The sequence below is a fragment of the Opisthocomus hoazin genome, chromosome 13, assembly GCF_030867145.1.
Source record: "Opisthocomus hoazin isolate bOpiHoa1 chromosome 13, bOpiHoa1.hap1, whole genome shotgun sequence".
Classification (NCBI taxonomy): domain Eukaryota; kingdom Metazoa; phylum Chordata; class Aves; order Opisthocomiformes; family Opisthocomidae; genus Opisthocomus; species Opisthocomus hoazin.
In genome coordinates, this window is record NC_134426.1 from 24,978,238 (window position 1) to 25,003,382 (window position 25,145).

The window sequence follows — 25,145 nt, forward strand, 5'->3', positions numbered from 1 at the left end:
GTCGGTGCCAGTGGGAACACCATCTTTGGAGCCTCCCAAGCCCTGTGACTTGGCCAGAAAAGGATTTTGGTCCTTTCTTCTCCATTTAGTGATGGTTTGAATAGCATCAGTGGGGTTTCTCCAGCATTTCTTTCCAACTAGGGCAGCTTTATGGCACTACCACTGATGTCAGCTGCTTAACAGGGGTGGCTTTGCACCATCCTCTCCCCACAGCCATACCTCCAGTCCCTGCACAGGCGCTAACCCGAGCACCACGATGCCCCGGGACAGGAGGACGTGGCCATGCAACAGCAGAGCCCCAAGCACCCCCTCCCCAAGCTTTAGCACCTTTGTCACCAGCAGCCTGTCCTTCTGCCGCCGCGGGTCTCCTCCTCCACGGCAGGGAAGCGATGGGGCAGAGCGGCTCCCGAGGGCCAGCCGGTGCGGGCACCGCGAGACGAGCAGAGCTGGCTTACGCACAGTTTCCAACTAGTCTCCTCAGCAGATGGCTGCCTCGAGGAAACCCCTCTGCTCCTGGCTATCCCTCACCCCCTCAGGGCACCCCTTCGCTTCACCCCTGACTACCACCACCACTTAAAGAAAAATCAGAAAAAAACAGAGTTAAAATCAAATGCTACGCTTCATTTTTCTCTCCTTGCCTGAAGTTGCAAGAGACAAGATAGGACGTAATCGCCACTTTTAAAATCATCTCCTATGACAGGCAAATTGATCAAGTGGGGAGGCTGGGCTGCTTTTGAACTTGAACAAACTGATTTTCCATGAAAGATGGTGTTTACATTGCCTCTCAATAGCCTGCTGAAATATGCATACCTCTTGCCATTTCATCACCAGAATTTGGGAAGAAAGAGTGTTTCGGGGGGAAAAAAAAAAAAAAAAAGGAGAAAAGAAAGAGAGAGAAAGTGCTCAGATCTGGAGCACATCATAAATTCATGAAGCTTTCTGAACGCTGTCAGAAACAGACACGTTTATGTAAACAAAGAAAAGCTGAAAGTGTGCTGCAAGAGAATTTTTGGATAGCATGGAAGAAACTCTAATATTTACATTGCACCTGAGACTCAAGTCCATCGTATAAGGTACTGCGCAAACAGAGAAGTCCTTCCTCATCGAATTCACCCACCGCAGGCACGCCAAGCAGCATTTGCATCACCTCCCACTGCAGCACTCTACGTCACGGAGGAGAACGGGAATACCCAGGGAAAGCCAGACACCGAGCAACCCCCGTTCACCCCTGTAAGTTACGGCAGAGGACCTCTTTGCTTGTAATTTCTGCCTGCCCATCCTCACAGGGGAATGGCTTCCTCTGAAATGCCAGCTGGGAAACTCCCAACGGCGTGAAATCGAAGCATCTTCCACGACATCTAGAGCACCACATGGTAACTCACGCTCCCCAGCCTCCGTGGCACCTAATGCACGAGGATTTGACAGCCACAGCTGGGAAAGCATCCCCGTTCCCACCACGTGCCAGCACGTCAGCTGAGCCGCTGACAGGGGTAAGTGCTAATGCTATGCCAACAAACCAAGTCACCGCTTGCCATTAACAAACATTAGTTACATTTAGGCCGGGGGAGAAGGGGGAATCAAGTTCAGCATGTTTAATTTGTTGCGCTGACAGTATATGTTTGAGCAGGATGGCTTCTCACTCAGTGGGATGTTTGTTAAGGCCAGAAGATTTTAGTGTCCCATGCTTCCTGCCAGACACAGAACATTGCCACCCCTCTTTGCTCCCCAGTCTCACCAGACAGGACAGGTCTGCAGCCACCTGCATGAGTGAGACACATTGCCTGGTGAAGCCATGGCAAAACTCACGCTTTGTATCAGCCTCAACAGCTGAGGTTGGGAAGAGCAGCACCGTGAGTTGTCACAACCCACTACGAGTAACGACACCCTTTACAGAATCACAGCATGGCAGGGGTTGGGAGGGACCTCTGTGGGTCACCCAGCCCAACCCCCTGCCGAAGCAGGGTCACCCAGAGCAGGCTGCACAGCACCGCGGCCAGGCGGGTCTGGAATATCTCCAGAGAAGGAGACTCCACAACCTCCATGGGCAGCCTGGGCCAGGGCTCTGTCACCCTCAGAGTGAAGAAGTTCTTCCTCATGTTCAGACGGAACTTCTTGTGCTTCAGTTTGTGCCCATTGCCCCTTGTCCTGTCACTGGGCACCACTAACAAGAGTCTGACCCCGTCCTCCTGACACCCACCCTTCAGATATTTATAAGCCTCCTCCACCTTTCAGCAAAGGGACCCCCCTGGGACAGCAGCCAGCACGGGTCTCCTGAGCAGCCTGGCTTCAAAGCCCACTTCTGAGGAGCAGTAGGACCCCGACTCAGCGTCGAAATCTCCTTCCCATTGGCCCCAATGGCCAAACCCTACATAGCCCAAACCACAGCCATGCTCCACGGCGCACAGACTCTTCTCTCCAGGCTTTTTGAGACAAGGGAGTCCTTGCCCACACCAGATATCTGCCTGTGCTCAAAGAGGGACCAAATCCGTGATGGCAAACCTCTCGCAGCAATTCAATAAATGGATGCTATCTCTGGCTCAGGAATGCAGCCCCCATCCAAAAATCCTTCCCGAGACACAAACCGCATCCCAGTCCCGGTGACCCTCTGCTCCGACCTCCTGCAGCTGCTCCTGGGCTCGCACCTTCCTCGCCACGCTAAGCTGCTTGGAACACGGAGATAATAGGGCTTGGAGTGCGAGTCTTGGAGCGCCTATCATTCCCAGTAATAAAATACAGCAAATTAATTGCACTTTATTGATATTTTTTTTTTTTAATGTAACTATTTTGGCATTCAAACCTCAAGAGCCTCTATTGATCAGCCAAAGAGTTAGGTGTCAGGGAACGGAGCTTTCCGAGCAAGCATGACAAATTGAAGAAAATAATCAAAAACCAAAACAGCGAGTGATGTGGACTTCCTGATTTCGAATATACAAAGGAGGCTGCAGCATTGGCGACAGGAGATTTCTGAAGTGAAAAATGCTCCGCAGGACAAGTCACACAGTTGCCTCCTGCATTCTCAGAGCCCAACGCCAATGCGTAAATCCAGAGCAGCTCCACTGACTTCAGAGGAGCCGCTCTAGATTTATATTGATGGGAAGTAAAATCAGAATATCTGAAATATATTGCTCTAATGGATGCTGGAGCAAGAGGCAGTGTAATAATTTCAGACTTTTCCCCATCCCACTACCCCCCCAACTCACATCAGTTTGGACGGTCATTGCATGAAATGTTATCTGCACTAATGCGGGGAAAATCACCTACATTTCAACAGTTTGTATGAACACATTCTGCAAATCTGTGGTACATTAGATAAGACAGGTCTCATTTTTGTTCCTGAAGAGCTTCTGCATAAAAAGTGCCTCCATATTATGTAGAGTGATACAGGGACACATCATAAAATAAGCATAATGTCTCTCCACCCACACCTCCCTGGAGCCAGAGCCTGAAAGCAATTCGCAGGTCCATCCTCAGGCACAGACCACGACAGCCCGGGCGCATCGGACAGGGGCTGAAGCAGCCGGTTTGTCCGACCAGCTCCGCACGCCCCGTCCCCACGCTGCCGTGCCCCCGCCGCCAGCAGCCAGCCCCCCATTCCCACGCGCGCAGGGCCGGGGAGCGAGCATCGGGCAGGAAAACAGAACCTCCAGGTAATTGCTCCAGGTCATCCACGGGATACCTACTCCTATAACCTCGGAGACGGCTCCGCCGCCAGCAAGGATGGCCGCCAAAAGCCCTGCCTAGGTGCCAGCATCGAACGGGGGCCTGCTGCCAGCGAGAGACATCCTCGAGCTCGGCGTGAGCAGCCCTCGGCTGCCAACCACACACGCACACCCTCTGCTCGCGCGCCAGCAGCCAGGGACCCGGGGACGGGAGAGTGATCTCTTAATTGGACCTTCGCAAAGCTCCTTAGGGGACCCGCCTGACAGGCGAACAAATGCCACCCGCTTCGAAGCGGCGGGAGGAACCGAGCCTGGTGCATTGCCGGTCCCCGAAACGCAGCCGGCCCCGGCAAGGGGGAAGGGAGCAAAGGCAAATAAATAGAGAAAAATGGCAAGTGCCCAACGCGGCCGCCTGTGTGAGCCGGGAGCTTTGCGGAGCTGGCAGCGCCGCGGCGTGACTCACGCAGGTGTCTCTCCCAGTCTGCAACAACCCAAACCAAGACGCGGTTCGTTAACTCCAGTAATCCAGAGGAGAAAGGCGACTGGGAGCACAGCGAGCCGCGGCAAGGTCAGCACAGCCCCGGAGGGAGACGCTTCCCGGGCACTGCCAGCCCTCGCCAACCTCAGCAGAGGTTTCCCCACATCCCAAACCCCCTCTCCACGCGCGGGCGTTGCTGCGGTCCGTGGCAGGGGCAGCGCTCCGCTGGGAAAGCGAAGGGATGCTACAGCCCGGAGAGGAGAAAGAGGCGCTGGCTGGGGACAGAGTCGTTATTCGCAGCTCGGGCTGCAAGCGCGCTGCGAGCTTCTCCGGCGCGCGTCGCGCAGGGAGGCACTCGGAGAGCAGGGGAGAGGGGCGGGCACGACGGCAGGTTTGCAGCCACAAACTGTTTCAAAGTGGGTTTCCATATGTTGAAGCACTCGGAGCGCTGGAAGAATTACACCCACAGCCCAGTCTCACCATGGTAGCTACCCACACAGGAGGAGACAGGAGGGGGAACATCAGAGAAAAGATTATCGTTAATGTGTCAAAGCAATAAAAAAACCACCCCACAGCCAGAAAACCTGCTCCTTCGCTGCTCTTAACTCTCTCCTTGGATGAAAGCAGAGCTTGAGGGAGTACGGGGCATCGCACCAGCAACACCACGCCGTCGCTGCGCTGGGGCAGCGCTGACTCGCGGGCAGCCCACGCCCTGCACTCAGCACCCCACGACGTGCACCCCACCTTCCACACCCTGACCCCTGCTTGGCAGGATTCCCCGGGGAAGGGGGCAGCTGGAGGGCAGGGGCACGCAGCGCGTTTGGGGGTCAGCGGGGCGAGGACCCCCCATCTGCCCATGTGTCCCCAAGGCGGGTGCCTCCTTCCTCGCAAATTTTTCCTCCTGCCCCTGTAAGGACCTTTCCCGAAATGCTTCCCAGCCACAACTGTGTACCCTCCCCAGGAACGACAGCCGCTGCTGTTGCCCCTTCCCATGGATCACTCCTTTTTCACCCCAAATCCTTGCATTTTGGCGTATTCCTGAAGCCCCGCTGAAGTTTCCCCAGCAGCCCAGGCTCTGCGCTACGGCCAAACCATAAGCCCCGTCCCAAGCAGCCGCGAAGGCGAACGAATCGCTGAGCAACTCCAGCAGCGACGCACCTTAATTAATTTGCTTTTAACAACCCCTGTTTATTACGAACAACATCTGCCGGGGAGCTCAGACGAGCGAAGGGAGGAGAATGCGCCGGGAGAGAAGTCCTGCAAGAGACTTTCCCAGGGGCAGCGCTCCGGGCTTGCCAGCCTGGGGTGAGCCTCTCCCCGGCAAAAAGCCGCGACTGGGACCCAGAAGGCTGCTTCCCAGTTCGGGGGGGGGAGTAAATAACAGAAAAAGGAGAGAGATGCTCCCTGCAGCCGCAGGCAGGCTGCCTGGCAGCTGGCCGCCATTAGGAATCCCCCCCCCGAGCTCACCTGCGGGCCCGATCCCGCTCCCCGCCAGCCCAGGGACTCCCAACCCCGCTTAAAATCCGGCGCAGGAAAGGCGCAGCGGTGTTCTTTCACCGGGGAGACTGAACACATCCTTCCCCGCCACCCCCCCCCCACCCCGGGGGACAGCGCGGGGTCGGGAAGCCCCAGCCCCGCGACCCCCCCTTCCCCGGCCCCCAGCGCTCCGGGGAAACCCAAACTTTCCCTTTTTCCCCCCCCAAAACGCGGCTGCAGCCGGAGCCGCGGGGCAGAGCCCACGCAGGGGGCCGGGAAGCCGCGACACGCGTGGGGGGGGGGACACGGGGACGCAGCCGGGGGGGGGGTGGAGATGGATGGGGACAACTTTGCGCTCCCAAGCGCGGGGGATGCGCGGCTGTCCCGGCCGCGGGCGCTCAGGGGGGGAGGGCGAGAAGGGGGAAACAGCCATCAATAAAAACGAGGGAGGGGGGATAAAATACATAAAAAGAGTTATTTAAGAAAAATAAGGAGAGGACCCCGGGGGTTACCTCGGCACAGGAGCAGCAGCGGCGCCAGGAGCAGCGCGGGGCCCCGGGAGAGCATCCTCTTTGTTCCATGCCCAGAAGTAGTCATGGTGCGGATTTATTTGGAGAGGGGCGGCTTACCGGGGCGGGGGGGGCTGGGGGTGTCGCGGCGGAGCCGGTAACCACTCCCCCCGCTCCGTCCGCCCGCCCGTCCGCCGGCGGGGCCGGGGGGGGGGGGGACCGGGAGGGGGGGGTGTCCCCGCTGCCCGCCGGCCCCGCGCTCACGGCCGCCCCCGCCTCATGGCCGCCCCCGCTTCCTCCCTCCCTCGGGGCAGGCGGGCGCGGGGCCGGGGCTGCGGCGGCGCGGGGCGGGCGGAGGAGCCGGGGCCGGGCCGGGCGGGGGCGGCGCCGCCGGGCTCACCTGAGGCGGGAGGGGGGGTAGGAGGCTCGGCCGCCGGGGAGGGGGGGGGGGGCTCGGCGGGGCCCTCCCCTGCGCGACCCCCCCGCGCTGACGGCCCGAGGCGCTGCTCCCCCCGGGGAGGGGGGGTCCCCTCAGCAGCGGCGGAGCGGCGGGAAGAGCGCGGCCCCCCCCTCGCGGCCGCCGCCGCCAGTGCGCGGGGCCGGGGCTGCAGCGGGGGGCGCGGGGCGGCCCAAAAAGCGGGGGGGGGGGGGTAAGAGCTGCGTGTCGTGTGTCCTGTGTTTCCCCCCCCCGTGGGACTGCCTCAAGCGGTGCTTTAAGGACGAAGCCCGGCGCGGGAGGGCCCTGCAAACAACCCGCCGCGGGCAAAACCGGCCCTCCCGCGCCGGGAGCTGCGAGGGGGGGGTCAGGGCGCCGGGGCGGGGGAAGAAAAGGGGAGGAAAAAAAATAAATCGTCCCCTTGGGTGCTCCTGCAGTTTGACAAACGCGTGTCTCTGTTTGTTTGGGTTATTTTAGCCCCCGCCCCCCCCGCATAAACAAGCTTTTCTGTAGTGCTTGCTGGAATCTGGTTTGCCTCTGTAACCGCTCCTGTGAACGCCATAAAAAATTTAAGCCTAATATTTTATCATCCCGCAGAAATGGGAATAAACGCTCGTCCCCCATGTAGGGAAACGCAGAGTCGCGCGCACAGAAACCAAATGCAGGTGGAGGAACTGGGCTCGCACGGGGGGGAAGCAAACCCAAGGGAACTCAAAGATTACCCAAAGAATTGATAAAAAATAAATAAAAGTATAAATAAAAAATGAAATTAAAAAAAAAGCTGCAGTAACGAAGATCATCTTGCTGTCTGCTCTTGGTACTCGATGTAGTCAAACAGAATATGAGCATTTAGCTGCTAGCAGAAACTTGGTGGTCCAAAGAGAAGTTAATTAGCTGCTTTGGACATCCCTGTTGCTTTCTCGGGGGGGGGGGGGGGGGGGGGGGGGAAATGCTCGTTTTGCTGTGGGTGGGCAGGTGGAGGCACACGGGCTGGCCCTGAGCGCCGGCGGGCTGCTGGGAGGCTGCTGCTGCTGCGAAGGGGTGGGCAGAGGGGGGTGCGAGGGGCATCCCGAGGGGTGGGCAGAGGGGGGTGCGAGGGGCACCCGAAAGCCGTGGGTGAGCTCTGCCCGGCAGCTTGGCCATGTGCCCAGGTGGGGGTTCCGGGGGTTCCAGTCCCGCACGCGGGGCGCAGGTGGGTGCGGGACAGCTCTGCTCTGCAGTCCCAAACCAGGGACAGCCCCGGCCAGCACACGCGGGCCCAGCGCCTGCTCCCGTCCCCCCCAGTCCTGCAGCAGCCGCGGGCCTCAGCCACAACCCCACCGTCATGGCGGCACTGGGAAGCATTCGGACTTTATTCCAGCATTGCTACACGCTTCGAAGTGCGATTTTGTAACCAATATTTGAAAGGAAATTCAAAGCGAGACATTTTGCAGATGCAAAAAGCGCTGGTGAGGAACCGATCCTACTCACCAAGGTCCAGGTGCGCTGGCAGAGGGGTGCTCAGCCCTGGCCCAGTTCGCTGCATGTAGGACCAGCCTGGTTGATACCTTCCCAAAGTTGTGCTTACCATGGGTAGTAAAGCTGCACTGATTCATCACTCACCTTGTGCTCAGCCAAATAAAGCAGCAAGATCTGCTCTCTTGGCTACAAAACACTTTAAGGCTTTTTTTGTCTTTTAATCAAGGCTAATGTCAGCCAGGTGAAAATGAAGTGGGGAAAATGTGTTAGGAGGAGTCTACAGGTCATCAGGTGGCGGCTCTGGCATTGCCCTCGCTCCTCTTCCTCCAGGTTAGCTTGTTGGTGTTGCAAGAAACAAGACAGAATCCCAGCATGTTCGGGGTTGGAAGGGACCTCTGTGGTCACCCAGCCCAACCCCGTGCCGAAGCAGGGTCACCCAGAGCAGGCTGCACAGGACCTTGTCCAGGCGGGTCTGGAATATCTCCAGAGAAGGAGACTCCACAACCTCCCTGGGCAGGGCTCTGTCAGACGCGACAGAACAAAATACAAACAAGAATAAACTCTTCTGAAGCTTTTGCCACTGAACACTGGGGACCGTGTACAAGTAAACGGGTGAAACCAGCAGTTATCCCAGAGAAAGGGTGTGGGAATTGGAGATTTCCCAGCACGGAAAGCGCCTGGCGGGGCGAGCCAGCGGCAGGGGAGTTGCTCCTGTGACAGGGGCTGTTGGGGGTTGCTGCAGGCGTTTCAGCGTCGGGGAGCAAACCCCTTGGAGCACCCAGCTCATCACTAACCAGAAGGGCAACTGGGATTGATTTCCCTCGCTGAGTTTAAAACAGGAGGTGCGAGGAGACAGAAGGGGATTATTGGGGAATAAAAATAGCAGAAGGAGGAACTGCAGATGAATCAACAAAATTAATAGTTCCAGCTGATGAAGCGCAGCTTCCTCGTCGGAGCGATGGGACAATAAATGCTCATTGACTGAGTTTGCACAATTCATTGGAGCTTTTGCTTTCTGCAGCAGCCCCTGAGCTGTTCCCAAGCTCCTTAGCCGGGTAACAGCGTGCCTTGTCTTCTCCGAGCTCCTTCTGGATCGAGAGCATCAAAAGCTAAGGGTGGAGATGCCGCGAGACAGCCGAGCCGCCCAGAGCCTGTCGGGCCATCATCTTGGTTTCCCTTATGCGATCCACAAGATAATTCTTTCCCCACAGGAGAGTTTCTTTAAGTCACTGCTGCTGTACTTTCTGTGTGCCGGCGTGATTTTGCACGCAGAGGCGACCTGTGTTAGGAAAGACTGCAGCGTCGCGGAAAGCTGTTGGTTCTTTACATCACTCACATGTCAAAAGACGAAGGTTTTGGGAGTGCCTGCAGGTAAACAGTAAGGACGAGAATTTAAAGATGTCTTAGCCTCTTAGGAGGGAAAAGCCCAGCTGGGAGCTCAGTAAGAATGGAGGCCGGACCCTGAGTTGTGTTCAGGCACTTTTTTCCTGGGGGGAAGAAGGAGCACGGGTACCCCGGGGCTCTGAGCGGCACACGGGGACCGCAGAAATGCCGTCATCGGGGCTGACTCATGTGGACACTGTGTACTCACGGCAGGGTGACAAAGAAACCCCTCTGCAGGGAGGCTGGCAGTCCCTCCCTGTCCTGCCCTGTCTCATCCGGATGCCCAGCACCGCGCTCCAGCTGCCTGGCTGGGGTGAGACCCTCGGGTGACGCCTGCTCCGGGCCGGAGGGACGGCGTTCGCTCCGTCTGCGCTGCTCCGCATTCGCGCTCGAGAGCAGGGGAGGGAGGGTCCGTGGCAAAGGGTCTCCAAAATTACCATCAGAATCGGAGCGGAATCTGAGGAGGGGGGCAGGCACTGAATATTTTCTTATCCCAGCTTTTCCTCCGCCAGTGTTTAATAACGATAGGAAAGAATTACGTTTAATTACCCTTTGAGGTGTGTTACAGTATTTGAAAGCTCCCCATAGCATTCATTTCTTTGTACCCTTGTGGCCAAGCTCGTTAGATCAGCATTTATAATAAAAGGCTGACAGACCTAAATGCCATTAGGTGATTCCAAAAAAAACCACCCCAATTTGGCCTGACACTGCTCTTCTGGGGATCGCTAAAGCAGCTGGTGACTCCCAGTTGAACTCTGCCAACAGTTTCAGCTGGGGGAAGAAAAATGGTAACATCTAAATACTTTCAGTGCTTTTGAACGTAAATATTTTGATTTTGGATGTTGGATGTTTGGCCTTTGGAAATCGACCTTATTTATTTGTTTAGTTTGAAGTGCGAAGGAGGAGATTGTAGCAAAGCAAACCACTTTCTTCCCAGCTGGCCAAGCCCCGACCCGCAGCGCGCTGCGAAATCTGAGGGGCTGCGTTCCTCCAGGCTCCGGCTGCCCCCGCAGCAAGGAAAACTGGAGGCAGCTCTGGGAAAAGGTAACGAAACCAGGTCGGGTCGGCTGCGCGGGGAGCATCGGCACCACGGCCTGCGTGAGGTCCCCCGGGAGCTGGTGAGCCCGGCGCCGTGGCCGTCCCCAAGGGACTGCCCGCGGACAGGGCGAGACGAGGAAGAAACTCGCTGTTTTAGCTGGTGGATTTGCCACTGCTGAAAGCCACCGGCCGCTGCCCGAGGGGTGGGAAGAGGCTGTGACAGGGCAGGGGTGAAAGCGGCTCCTGTTTTAGCATTTCCTCCATGAAGTGATCAGAGCTGGTGAGCAAACGAGGGCACCTTGTCCTACGGCTCATGGGGAGCCTGAGGTTCAACTCCGGGAGAGAAACCTCAGCAACGACGAGAAGCAAAACCCAGTCCCGGTGGATGTCCCCCCAGCCCCGCGGACGTCGCAGCGAGCGGCGCAGCACGCTCGGGCTCCGGCACCCTGCGAGCGCCCGGCGCCACGTTACCCCGCACAGGGATCCTGGGTGGCAACGCGAAATGCTGCCGTGCGAGCTGCCAGCCTGCTCGGCCTCGGCCGTTAATCGGCACCAACTGGAAGCTGCAAATCTGTCGGGCGTTTTCCTTGCAAGAAGCCACCCGGGTGCTGCATGCAGAGAGCCGGTAGCCAGAAACTCTGCCCGCGGTGCCAGCTGGCTCCCTCGGAAAGCCTCGTTCGTTTAGAGCATCGTTAAGGCATGCTGTCCCGTCAGACCATGTCTGCCGACTGCTTGCTTGCAAGCTGCAAGGAAGAGTGTTAGCTCCAGGTCAGAGAAAGCCCAGATTTTGCAAAAATATAATTGCATCCATTTTGCAGTGTTGGAAAACACTGGCGTAATGAATCCTCGGTCTGTAGGACACCAGCAGTGTGCCCTGGCTGCCAAGAAGGCCAGTGGCATCCTGGGGTGCATTAGGAGGAGTGTGGCCAGCAGGTTGAGGGAGGTTCTGCTTCCCCTCTACACTGCCCTAGGGAGGCCCCATCTGCAGTGCTGTGTCCAGTTCTGGGCTCCCCAGTTCAAGAAAGGTGAGGAGCTACTGGACAGAGTCCAGCGGAGGGCTACGAGGATGATGAGGGGACTGGAGCATCTCTCCTACAGGAAAGGCTGAGGGAGCTGGGCTTGTTCAGCCTGAAGAAGAGAAGGCTGCAAGGGGACCTTATAAATGCCTGTAAATATCTGCAGGGTGGGTGTCAGGAGGATGGGGCCAGACTCTTGTCAGTGGTGCCAAGCGACAGGACAAGGGGCAATGGGCACAGGCTGAAGCAGAGGAAGCTCCAGCTGAACATGAGGAAGAACTTCTTCCCTCTGAGGGTGACGGAGCCCTGGCCCAGGCTGCCCAGGGAGGTTGTGGAGTCTCCTTCTCTGGAGATATTCCAGACCTGCCTGGACAAGGTCCTGTGCAGCCTGCTCTGGGTGACCCTGCTTCGGCAGGGGGTTGGACTGTGTGACCCACAGAGGTCCCTTCCAACCCCTACCATGCTGGGATTCTGTGGCTGAGGCCGGTGCATAGCTGGTGGCTGCTGCTGTGGAAGTTCTGCCAGCAGCCTGGCCTCAGGGTGTTATGCCCTGTACCTGCTCCGTAGGTCGTTATGGTCTGCCTAGACCAGAGGAGCAGAGAAACCATCGCAGTCCCTGTTTTACAGACGGGGCAGCGCAGTGGCACTGAGATTTAGGGCTACTTTGAAGAAGCCCCAGCCCTGTGAGCTGTCCTTCCCCCTCTAGAGGAACTTCATCCCCTGCGCCACAGCTTGTAACATGGCACCCCTGGTACAAAATGGGGTCCTTGGGGGATCTGCCCCTCTTTTGGGGGGCAGAAACCCCCGGGCCGAGTCGGGGAGAAGGAGCTGCCATTCGCCCAGCAGCGTGGGGCCGGCGTGAGTCACGGAGGTGAGTGATTCACCCAGCGTCACGCAGGCAACCTGCGAGCGAGGCAGCAACTGAATCAGCCTTTGGGGTTTATTTTTTCCCTTTTAATCATCTGCTGTCTCTCGTTATCTTCAAAGCCTCTTCCCAGAGGTGGAGGGGGTCTGCTCGCCAGAAAGGAGAGAGTTAACTGCTCCCAGGGGAAAAAGCACAGAGCGGTGGGAATTGGGGCTGCGCTGCAGCCCAAGCACCTGCGGAGACCAAAAGGTGATGAATTACCGTAATTTCTGTTCCCTCCTTTACCTGCGTTTAATTAAATTGATTGAAGACAGGTCTGACTGATCTCTCTCTGTGAAATTTAAAACACCTGTATGGGAGGGGGGGTAGGTGATGCTTGGCAAATCCCAGGTGCGTGTGCCAGGTCGCCATGCCCTGTGTCTGCAGCTGCGAGCAGCCGGGCGAGACCCCCCGCGCCGGCCAGCAAAGCCATCGCCCCCAGCCCCGCGCCACCAGCACCAGCCGCCTGCAGAGGAGACGGGCCTCGGTCCCCAGCCCTGTCGCGACGTCGTTCTCCTCTCTTCCTCTGGTTGAGTAAGCACCAGGGAAGTTGAAGGCAGGATTGGACCCAGAGAAATGGCTTATCTATTTATGGCGAGTAAGGGACTTTGCTGCTGCAGCTCTGCGAGCTCGGAGGGGAGCATGGGAAGGAGCATGGGAGGGTTTCCAGCATGGCCGAGTCTGCTTGATCACGTACCACAGGTAGTGGGGAGTACAGAAAGGCCAGGGGACGTGTGCCCATGCTCCCTCAGGTTCCAGCCAGAAAGGCTCAAAGGATGGCGCATGATCCCCACCACCACCACCAAGTCCAGCTCACACAGTCACGGGGAGCTCACAAGAGCCTGGGAACTGCTCAGCCCTGGGGAAAACCACAACAAAACCCTCAAAACCAAAATTAACAGAAGGAGAGGGCACGCTTCGTGCCTTTGTCGTGCTTCTCCCAGCAGCCCGGGGCTCTCGCAAGCTGGCACCACTGCAGAGGGTTTCAGTGCTGCCCATGGGCCAGGCTGCCCCAGCCCAGCTCACCCCCCATCCTCCCCAAAATGCCAAGAACCATCCCCCCGCCGTGCCGACACCCGCTGTGCAGGGACGGGGCTGCACAGAAACCGGCCGCTGCCAAAGGGTTTTGCTCGGTTGCTGTCGCCAGACGGGGACTGGCTTAGCGCAAAGCAGACAGGCAGCCGGCAGCCTTCTCCACCAGCATTTGCTCACCAAAAGGACCAAAGTCGTATTCGGATGCTGAGAGGCCAGGAGCAAAGGTCTCCGTGAGCCGGTGTGACGCACCAGGGTGGGAAGGAGGGAGAAGGAAGCAGAATGAGTTGATCTCAAATGACACCAGATGCTCCATCCCTGATGTCTGCTCACGCGGAAGGTGTTTCTCCAGGCACCGACAATGTTCCCCAGAAAAGCAACCCTGGGTTTTGGATGGGGAGGTCAGAGTGGCCAACAGGAGTAGGGAGGGGATAGTGCCCCCGTACTCGGCACTGGTGAGGCTGCACCTCGAGTACTGTGTTCAGTTTTGGGCCCCTCAGTACAAAAAGGACATTGAGGGGCTGGAGCGTGTCCAGAGAAGGGCAATGAGGCTGGTGAGGGGTCAGGAGAACAAGTCTTATGAGGAGCGACTGAGGGAACTGGGACTGTTTAGTCTGGAGGAGGCTGAGAGGAGACTTTATCACACTCTCTACAACTACCTGAGAGTGTAGTGAGGCGGGTGTTGGTCTCTTCTCCCAAGTATCTAGTGATAGGACAAGAGGCAATGGCCTCAAGTTGCGTCAGGGGAGGATTGGATATTAGGAAAAAATTCTTTACTGAAAGAGTGGTCAGGCATTGGACCAGGCTGCCCAGGACAGTGGTGGAGTCCCCATCCCTGGAGGGGTTCAAAAAACATGCAGATGTGGCATTTTGGGACATGGTTTAGCAGGCATGGTGGTGTTGGGTGGATGGTTGGACTTGATGATCTTAGAGGTCTTTTCCAACCTATGATTCTATAATTCCAAGTGTTGGATTAGGGGAAAGGCCTGATCCGGTTCCCATCTCCCTCAGGAGAAGTAGGACTGGGACCCACCTCTGTGCTTCAGCCCTCAGGGGACAGACAGATCACCAAGGGCAGACTTGCAAATCTTCAAAGAGAACAGCTTCCATTACACCCTAATCAGGGGCAAACTGTTACCCCGACTGCAAACCGCCGCGTACGACGGCTCAACACGCAGGTGCTGGACACGGCTCCGTTCGTGGGACGTGTGGTGGGCGGCACAGCCTGCGCTGGCACCAATTCGCAACACGCTTCGTCAGGTGGTACGCGCTTTCCTGAGCACCCGATCTACTGCTCACAGCCAGCTGAATGTCTTTAGGAAAGCAACAGGAGCCCGAGGCCTCTCAGAAATTCATATCATAATGCATCCTTGGATTATTCTTTATTTTTCCTAATAGCCAGTCATAAAAAACATTGTTTAAGGAAATAATTGTGTGCAAAGAAAATCAGTTGTGTGCCATGAAGATGCTGTTATTTGCATAATTACACAGAACCTGATTTTATCTCTTAGCTTTGTCAAAATAAAGAGAAATTCTCTCGAGGCACGTTTTGGGTCCATCATTTTCTGATGCCTTTGACCTGCTTAAAGCACCCAGGCCCGTACCTCTGGTGAACCCGGGGCCTGTGGCTGGTCCAGCAGCTGCCTCTCCTTTACCGCTTGGGACCGTGGCCAGGTTGCAAAGACAAGCCCCAACCCTGCCCTTGCCGAGAAGCCACCTGCTCTCCTCCCAGCAGCCACCCAGCCCCAGGGACATCTCAGCTCTCCCACTCAGAGCTGCGCTGCCTGGAACCATTACAAAGAGGAGATCTCCATTAGCTGGGTCCATCCATACCCAGGAAGGCAGCATGGACCTGGCTGGAGATGCTGGGGCTGGTGCTGCTCAGGCTTCCTCTCGCCTCAGCCTGGGAGTTTTCCCTGCAAAGCAATGCAGCGATGCTTAAAAGTGGGGGGACATCACACCCGGCCAGAGGGCACAGGGCAGACACTTTGGGCTCGGGGACAGGAGGGACACGGGCATGCATGGAAGAGCTGCCCCCGGAGGAGGATGAGGAGCTCAGCCCCCGACACCATGTGCAGTTGGGACCAGCCGACGCTCCCACACTCCTCAAGCACTTCAAGACTTGGTGTTCCACAGGAAACAAAACCAACCCCAAAAATCGAGTGTTTTCCATGGAGGCTACAGCTGCGAAAGTTCTCAGGTAACTCCATCACGGAAGAGTTGCTAAGAACAGGAGTCACACAAAGCTACGAGCCTGACGGCTCATTAAAATAGCCTTCGTGCTCCAGAAATGCATATGAAAGATGTGCACAGGACCTGTCATTCTTACCGGTTTCTCCTCTTATGTTTGCTCCTTCTCAGCTAAACTAAGAAATGCCAGGAGCCGTCAAAGGGGCTTTTTCAAAGGCAGCCTGGAGACAGAAAGGGAGCAAGCAGTGCCTGGAAAGCCTCGCTAATCAAGGGAGGGGGACCCGCCTGGTTCCCTCCCTCCCCGAGCACGGCTCGTGCTTCGCCTTTGAAGACCTGTCACCTGTGACGCTGCTTTGCTTCAGCATTTATACAGAGACTTTTTTTTTGCCTAGAATATATGGACGTAATTTATTTTTTTTACAGCAGTCCACCCCCTCTTTGCCTCGCAGCACGGCTCTGGGATCTCCGAGCAGGAGCCTTTCAGAGCCTTAAATAAAACCTAGGGGAGATGGCCCAGGTGCCAGGGCCACATCCCCACCCCAGGCCATCAGCTGTGCAAACAAAGGGATGTCCAGAGGCTGAGGGCCACGCAGGCTGTCTCCGATACCCAACCCTTTAGAAATCCAGGTCTGTCTGTCTAATGAAAAGGAGAGGCTTTTGGGCCCAGGAGCACTACAAAAATTAATGGATATTATGACTGTAACTCCTCAAATTGAATGCAAAGCCATGTGTCTCACAGCCCTTTTTCAGTTTTAGCAGCTTATTACAAGACTGTATATATCTGTCCCTGCCTCATTTAAGCCTAGCAGGCATAAAACTAATAGAAAGTGAGCAAAGTGGATTAGGAGCAGAGATGCTGTTAAGGTGACTTGCTGGAGCGCAGCCCTCTCCTGGCACTGGGCAAAGGGGTCCTGCTGCGGTTTGGCAAGTCAAAGCCTGGCAGGAGGTGGCCAAAGGCACAAACCCAGCCCCATCTCAGCCCCAGGGCCGGTTCCTCTGTGCCTGTTGTCACCTGTACCGCACAGACAGGGGACATCCCAAAGTGTCCCTGCGTCCCCCCAGCCAGCAAAAGCCCTCGGTCAGGTCAGGGCGCAGGGAGCAGAGTGAAAAACACCACGGGGATGCGCATGAAGTAAAAGCACATTTCTGCAGCAGCCCCCAATGCAGGCGTGAACTCGGGGTGCGTTCATGAAGCCGAACAATGCCTTCGGATGATATCTGAAGAGCCGATGGAGCTGCCTGTGGTGTGAAAGGCAGAGGTGTGAATTCATCTCCCCTTCTGCACCATCGGCGTCTTTAATCTCCACCCGCTCAGTGAGCCGGGCGCTGACACCGTCCGCATCCCGGCGGGCACACGCGATTAGAGACATTTCAAAGGGGGTTCATGGAGCAACAAGCGACTGCGGGTGCACTCTGCGGCGGGGGATTTGTCTTTCAGGCAGGACGAGCCACTCCTCTGCCCCTGCCTGCATGGAATGAGGTCCCTGGCTGAAATTTTAAGAGATTGCATTCATAGACCACCAGACTGATCCATCTGTCAGGGATGGCTTTGGCAGACAACATTTCCCAGGCGAGAAGCAGGGATTTGGGCTGAGTCCCCTGCGTCAAGTTTCAGAGCAAGCAGCAGAGCTGTCGCACAGCTCCACCGACCCACGGCGCTTGCCCTCACAGCGGTGTTCTATGAATTACTTACAGGTAGCTGTAGTCTCTGGGCTGGTTTAATATTTTATCATGTTTTCGTCAGTCAGCTGCAGGACAAGATCCCAAAGAAATCGAAGACCAGGGCCGGGTCCTGTTAATGCCACCACTGAAGTTTGCTAAGGAGCCACGACTGGGCTGCTCACCCCTGCGATTCAGATGTGATGCGCATGGCGTGCAGGAGGAATTATTCATCCCAGGTAACTCCTCCTGCTGCTGTTAGCTTCTGGGAGAGGTTGCAGCAAATCCACTGGACCATACGAGCCAAAAGCTTCTGCTAAGCAGCTACTTAACAGGAGCAGATCTGAGAGCTGCGTGGCAAAAGGGAAGTCGGGCACAGCAGAAAGCTCAGGTTTATCCAAAAATCACAGCAAAACCAGCCGCTGTGCAGGGCTGAACATGGACAAAACCGTCCAGCCACCGGAGTGGCCCAGACTGAAGTCCCCGGCTGCCCCAAGCCTGCTACCACCCTTCCCCAAAGCGGGATGGCTCGGCTCACACCGGGCTTTCCCCTCTTTCCAGAGCAGTTTCACCTTTTGGCTTTCACCAGGGCATGGCACCGTTGTGGTTATCCCTTGGAGCACCGGCTGGGTTGGATCAAGATGATCTTTCAAGGTCCCTTCCACCCAAAACCACTCTGAGGTTGTCTCATGGGGGTTACCACTGCAAACCCCACGGAAACTGGGATTTGAAATCCTTTTTTTTTTTCCCCCAAGGAGTTTTCTGCAGGAGCCTCTCCAGGCCGACACCACATGTACCAGACCAACGTTGCTGAGCTGGCAGCGCGGGGGGCTGCGGGCAGAGCCCCGGCGGGTCGCTGTGAGACCAGATGAGCTCAGCGGACGGGGCACCTCCGTCTGCAACCCACACACGATGAAATGAAAGAAGAGCCCGTGGCAGCAAGGGCTGCTCCTCCTGCTTTCGGCGGCTCTCGTCACCCGCCCAGCAGCTCTTCCCCTGCGCGGCAGAAGCCGCACAGCAGGCTCTGCTGCTCAAGCTTTTTTTGCAAGGTGCCTTAAAACCAGATTTCCCTGGAATTCAGAAGAGAGAAGCAGGCATTAGGCCAGAGCTGACCTCCCTGCCAGCAGCTCCCACGGCACGTTTCACTCTGCAGCACAAGGGCCTGGACAGGCCCCGCTCGCTGCTGACGGGATCTTGTTAAGGCAGGGCAAGCTGGGTGCCCGGACTGCGCACTCATGAACTACCAAGAGCAAAACGATCGAATTTTTGTTTCTACTTTAATAATTGAGTGGGAAATTTCCACTACTTAAATCAGGAGATGCTCTGAATATTTATGTTATTGTTCACCAATTGGGAAAAAAAAAGTGCTATAAACGGACATATTTGGTGACCCAGTTTGAGTGGCTCATTACAATTAGATCAAGCTAATTGCCAGTCTTGTATTTCATCTGGCAACTTGTTAAGCTAATTGAGCAAAATAAAACTAATGAACAATTATAATGAAGTTTATAATTAGACCACTGGAAAAACTCGGTGTGAGAATATTTAAGGCATAATGAATGTTCAGGAGGTTTGGGGGGGGAATGGTAGGTGTCAGTGAATCACGCCACTCTCTCCCACCAAAACCCTTCTTCCCAGGATTTGAAGTTCTTGGCATGTTATCTATCCCCAGATTATGTCAACCTGGTGCTTTCTTAGCTATTAACTACATGAATACCCCTAACACACATACGTAGCATTTACAGTGATCTTAAATTCAGGAATTTGCCTGCCGGGAGGCAGCTGGGAGTTGGACACTGTTATAGCTCTTCTCAACTCTGTCTTTACAACACGAATCAAAGTCTCTATTAAGGACGGTTTATAATGCTGAAAGTGAAAAACAAGCGCGTGGTGCAGAGAGAGGAGCTCACAAAGCCCTGCCAAGCTGATCTCTTGTTTCGATACGCAAACCTGCCCTTCCAGTGCAGGACCAGGGAGGCAGAAACGGGGAAGAACAGAAAGAGCAATGCTCTCCGTGTGATTACAGCCAATTTTTAAAAATAGAGTTATTTTCATCACATTCAATTCCTCCATAGATTTGAATAAACCCATTCCAGCTTCCTCTCACCCCCTGCTGCTGAAGCGCAGAAAATTAAATACCATGAGAAGACACAGAGAAACCTTTCAGAGTTTCAATTTACAGGGTCAAGCAGGTACCCACCGAAACCTAATAGAATTGTCACATCAGACCCCGCACAGCCTAAAAACTTATTTTCCTCTAGTTTGTACAAGGAAGTAACTATTTCATATAGAACTTGCCAGGAACTGAGGTTTTTGCATCAGGCAATAAAGGCATAAACTCTTAAACCAGGGCGGAAACACATTCCACCTTTTCTCTTCGATGTCTGAAGGTTTCCAGTACTTCTTGCGCTCTGCAAGCGAGCGCAGGTTTTCAGCAGAAGCCCACGGTGCCAAGTGCCACAGGCGCAGGGCCGGGACGAAGCCCAGACAGTCCCGATAGACCAAAGGGCGGGAGACCAGGAGAATCGTCCCCGGAGAGATTAGACGGCATGGCACTGATCATGCTTGCTACCTGTGGCCACCGTAACCCCGGCCTGGAGCCCCAGGGACGCTAAATTTCTTCCTCCCGTTTACAGAGCTGCTTTACTTTCCCAAAGATTAAGATCATCAACTTCAGGAAAAAAAAGAGTTGCTGAGCTATCTAAATCTGTTCTCCCCTCCCCAGTTTTAATTCCAGCTGCATTAGGAGCGAATCTCCATTCTCGCAGCCGTGTCTCAATATTTTTACGGCACTCGAACCAGCTGTCATCTTTTCAATCTCATTACAGGTTTCACCAGGGGAGTGAGAACATCCTGGTACCAGTGTGGGTTTGTAGCCCTCTTTGGCACTCTCCCTGTTTCACCACCTTACCATCGGCCTTGTCTGGGGATTTTTTTCTGTAGCTGTCTCTTGATCTGTCACCCTGGAACTGCTGGCACAAACACCCCAGGGCCGGGGCTGCCCTCCCCTCGGCTCGCACCAGTCGGGGCAGGGTCCGGTCCCGCTGCAGCACGGGCAGGAGAGAGTTTTGGCGAGGAGCACACAGGAAGCAGAGCACCATGGCCACCTATCCCCCTGCATCGCTCCGTGGAGATGTGGGGCTTGTTGCTGCTGCGTCACCTCCAGACTTGGATTATTCTCATTACACCAACCCCAGCAATGCCCGCATTATCTGTCCACTGCACAAAATTAAAGAGAAACCCCTCTGTGTGCTTCCCCTGCGAGGCAAAGCGCCTGGACAAAAGCAATCGAGCCCTCTTCTCCCCCACCCCAGCAGCCCCAACAATCCCATTCACACCGGCGGAGTTTAACGAGGCCTTTCACCAAGGCACCCACTGAGGACAGAGGACAGCAGGCTGACTGGCCGACCGCTCCCCGCTGCTTCCCCCCAACTATTTCATTGCTTGGGAACAACCACGATGGCCCCCAACGCGCAAGAAGCTCACACACACACACAGGGGTTTGTGTGGGCTTGTGCTGCTCTGGGCGTTTCCTTCCCGACTCCCTTCCCCATGCACACACACATTCATTTAATAATAAAATAGTTCAGGAAAAGGGAACCAACCCTGAAGTGAAGCATGAAACGGGCTCCACGATCCAGATAGCCAGGTCCATTTAAAGCCTTGCTTGGCATTTGCATTACAAGAACAAATCCTGTACAAGACTCTCTCCTTCATGCTTTATACTCTTGCATTAATTCATGAAGTGTCATGTATCTCGCATATTTTATTATAGACAAGAACCAGGCAAATTAAAATTCTCAGTTGCATACCATGTTTGCACACTCAAGGCCACCTACTTAGGCCCGGCCAAAGCACACCTGTCTAAACTCAGCTCACCTTTTAAACCAAGTTCATTAATCTAGCACAGATTCTCATCATTTTCTTTGCACAATTTATTTCAATTTAGCTTTAACCTCTTCGCAGCTAATAGAAGCTGAAGAGAAATACATCAGGTTTAAAGGGAAATAAATGTGCTGGCGGGGAAGTTAATTACAGTTGAGTTCTCAGGGTGCAGCCCCCCACTTGCTGAACTGCCACAGTGTCCGTGCCTGTCCCGGTCCCTTCAGCCGGGTGCCCACGGGACCAGCCGCACCAGGGAGGTCCCATAAGCCTAAAATCTACTGCAAAGGAAGGAAACAACTCCACGCATTGATGAGCTCTTAAAACACACCTTTTCCTGGGCAACAAGAGATGCCACAGACCCAGGCAGAGTTCATGAGAGGTGTAACAGCGTCATGAGCAGACCGGGACTCTCCTCTGGCTGCTCTAGAAAGAGCCTGAGATAAACTCTGCTATTTAGAGAGGGAAAAGCCCAGGCACTAAGCTGGGGCTTAATGAAAGTTGGGCTGCTTGAACATGACCCTAGAGCTCATGCCCTCAAAGGGAAGAGAAATTTATCAGTGAAGTCAGACTAGGCTTTGCATACAGCTTCCAAAATACATTCTTGAAAGCACTAGAGCCCAGCTGAAGAGGCATCTCCTTGAAGGGGCGAACATCCAGCACCCCAGGGCTGCAGAGCGAGGAGCACTGCCATGACCTCCCCTTCCAGCCTCGCACATCCCCAGCCACCCGCTCTCAAACCTCCACACTGCTGCTGCTTCCAGCTCTCCTCCCCACCAGCCCCGGCCGCTCAGCTTGGAGCTTGCTCTTCCAGAGCAGAGCCCTCCTCCGAAGGGCGCTGTCTGAGCCACCTTCCACAGTACCGCATCCAGCGCTAGAAGAACAACGTAACTTAACCAAGCCATGTTTCTAACGGCATGCAAGCCATACAAGGAGAAGAAATGCTCTGCTGTTCCTTAGCAAAACACAGGCTGCAGAGCCAACCCGCTAGAAGTGTTAGAAACAATCCCTTTGTGAAACTAGACCAGAAAACATACAGGAATATACCCATTAGTGGGGCTGTTACCCTGCAACAACCCACTCAACTTCCTTTAAATCACTACAGAAGGGAGAACAAAACTGAAAAAGGGATTTTTTTTTTTTTTTGAGCAGAGTCCTCATTAGTGACGTGAACCTCTACATGTGTACTTTAATACACTATTGTAAACTAATTAACAATCCTGGAGATGACGGTTTCTTCCAAGGGACATTATTATTTCAGCTGCAATCTCAGACTGAATGCTGATAAGCCTCTTGAACTTTGCAAAACCACTTGTCAAAAGTAGTAAAATGAGAATTCGTTAAGGTCTTCTAATTAAGAAGTACAAGGTCCAATTAAGCGTTCGCTAATGTGCTACACAACCTGGTTAAACAACGGCTTGCCAAGGATTTTCCCACCCCCACCAACGCTGTTTTATCGCTGAAGTTCATCTCCGACCGGTGGTTTGGAAGCATTTCTCCAGCCATCAGAAGCAACGCTGAGAAATTGTGCGGACAGCTGCAGCCTGCTACATTAATACTTTGGGACATCTTATTGTTCTGCAACTGAAATTGTTCCGAGACACTCTTTGACTCACTAATAGCATTTCAGACTGCTTCCCTCTCCTTTGCATAACAGATTCACTCCCACTTTGCACACAGATCATGTAGAGCAAGATGCTCAAACTGATGTTGATTATCTCATTATTTGAATCTAAAAAGGCCCCTAATTCCCAGCAAGGAAAATATGTGCGCTGTCATCGGCTCCAAGGCTGCCGTACAGGACCGTGGCCATGCTTCATGGCAACTCGCACCCCAAGTTTCTTTCTGGAGGAATACAAGGTATGACATGAAGCTTCCTCTTTCTATAAAAGATGTAGAAGAAAATTAAGTTGCATCTTGTTGCTGCCTAAGACCTGATTATTTAAGAACTAAAAATATCCTCCTCACCAAAGGAGAAAGATGAACCAAGCATTTCTGGATTTCTCAGCTCTGTAGGACACAAGATCCAGCCAGCAGACAGACACCTCAGGAAACCTGTAATGAGCCAAAAGATTTAAGTGGAGAAATTGCTGGACGCAGAGCTCCAAAGATCACCTGTAGGAAGACCAAAACCTTCACACATACTGAAACATCTCTGATCAGAGTCTGAAAGGTGGACAGAGGTTAAGCGCTCAATAAAGTGACCCACCAGAAGAAAGGGAAGTGCAGAAACAGAAATGAAGCATTACTCAAAACGGCACTTCTTTCCCAAAGTCTGTTCCATGCTCTGGCCCAAGCACGACGAGCTCATCAAGCTATTTCGAACACATTAGTCAAACATCTTGCCCACCTCACCCAAGGAGACAAATCCCAGAATTCAAGGACCTGATCCTGTGCCACTACTGCACTGCGCTCCACCACCGGCCTCCTCCAGCAAAGGAGCTCACAGAATTGTGAGCTATCCACAGACCTCCGCTCCCTCAACGGCCTCACGAGCACCCAAGATTCACAGGCTATCTAGGAAGACTTTAAGTCACCCAGCCTTGCCATTTAGGCACCCCAAAGCCCTGGTGTGCGCCAGCCAGGGCTGCACTCACCAACACCAGGGCTGTGGCAGCATTTGCAACGTCAGGGATGAGACACGGGGAAGATCATTCCCCAACATCTTCCACAAGGATTCACCTGGACACCACCCATCACCTGGATGCCATCTCCCTGCCAGAGCATCCCCTATAGACACCACCCAAAACCCAAACTCCACAGTTTTGTCTCCAGAACAAACTAGTACATTGGCACTCCTTACTCATGGCATTTTAAATATTACTTTAGCACCCATTTACCTGTGTGACTGACTGCTCTGCCTTGTAAACAATATCCTTTTAAATATGTATGCACTAAACTGAAAGACAATAGTGGCCCCAGGGAAGCTGCATTCCATCAGGCGATTACCTGTGTTTTTAAAATCACTGATTAAGTGATTCACACAACAAATTTCTCTTGCACATAATAAACAATTTTATCAGCTATGCCCTGCTTGGCCTGCTGTGTACCAGCTCATTTTATTTTTGAGAACCACCACTAACCAGGGAAATTAATTGAAATCATAAGGTAGTGGGAGGGGGAGGTACCTGCTCTAACAAGAGCTGACAAAAGCACATTTCTAAAAGGGGAGTGATAAAATGACATCTCTCAGAGTCAAGGGCAAATGGGCTGATTCCATCACATAATCAACAGTCACTCTCAAGTTTGCAGCTGAGCAAGAAAAGGACCTAGCCTGAAGTATGTCTGCTCCAGATTTCCTTGCAGTTGAACATTTATGTCAGATCTTAAAGCAATTTCCAGAACTAGCTCTATCTGTGTGCCACACGTGCCACTAGAATCTGCATACACCACCTCCCAGGGAAAACACTGTGAACCCCAAAATCTAAATAGGCAACAACAAAAAAAATGAAGGAGCTACGCACTCAAGGTACAGCTGGTCACAGACTGACAGCCCTGAGGCATCAGGTCTTTCTGGGTACCACCGCCCACGGCAGGTCAGCACTCCCTCGGCTCAGACACCCTCCGCACGGGTGACCCCGCTCACACCTCCGGAGCTGCAAGGAACCATGGTGCTCACAGGTTTTGCTGCCAGCTCTGTGGTATCAGGAGCTGTGCCACCACGCCAGACCTTATCCTTGTAGCCAAGCACAAGCTGGTGGCATCCTGACAAGGATCCCCTTGAAACCACACCTGACTGCAATTACCCTGTGCCCAAGCCCTGGGAAGAACACAGCTGGTTTATAACCCAGGATGGGAAACAAAGAAAACATCGTTCTCTGCTTTTCCTTTGCAAACTGCAATGACTCTAGCTCCCTGCTTTCATGCCAGTGATATTTCGAATTATCCCCAGCTGGATGGAGTACAGCCACATTCACAGCTCCATGGCAGTACCCAAAGAAATGGGTCCTTCACAGTAAAGGTAAGCAAAGATAAACGCAAGCTGGATGTCTGGAGGACAGCATGCAGAATGGGAGAAGCTGCCC

At 54.4% G+C, this 25,145-nt stretch overlaps 1 protein-coding gene across 2 annotated transcripts in view; it reads right to left on the minus strand.

Moving 5' to 3' along the window:
* Positions 1-6,308, minus strand: part of LOC104327596 (transmembrane protein 132B) — a 259,693-nt gene extending 253,385 nt beyond the window's left edge. For both annotated transcript variants that reach the window (XM_075434871.1, XM_075434869.1), the window contains exon 1: positions 6,126-6,308. In XM_075434871.1, the coding sequence (XP_075290986.1) occupies positions 6,126-6,210 (85 nt within the window). In that variant the 5' untranslated portion in view covers positions 6,211-6,308. The remainder of the gene's footprint in view (positions 1-6,125) is intronic.
* Positions 6,309-25,145: the final 18,837 nt, after the last annotated feature.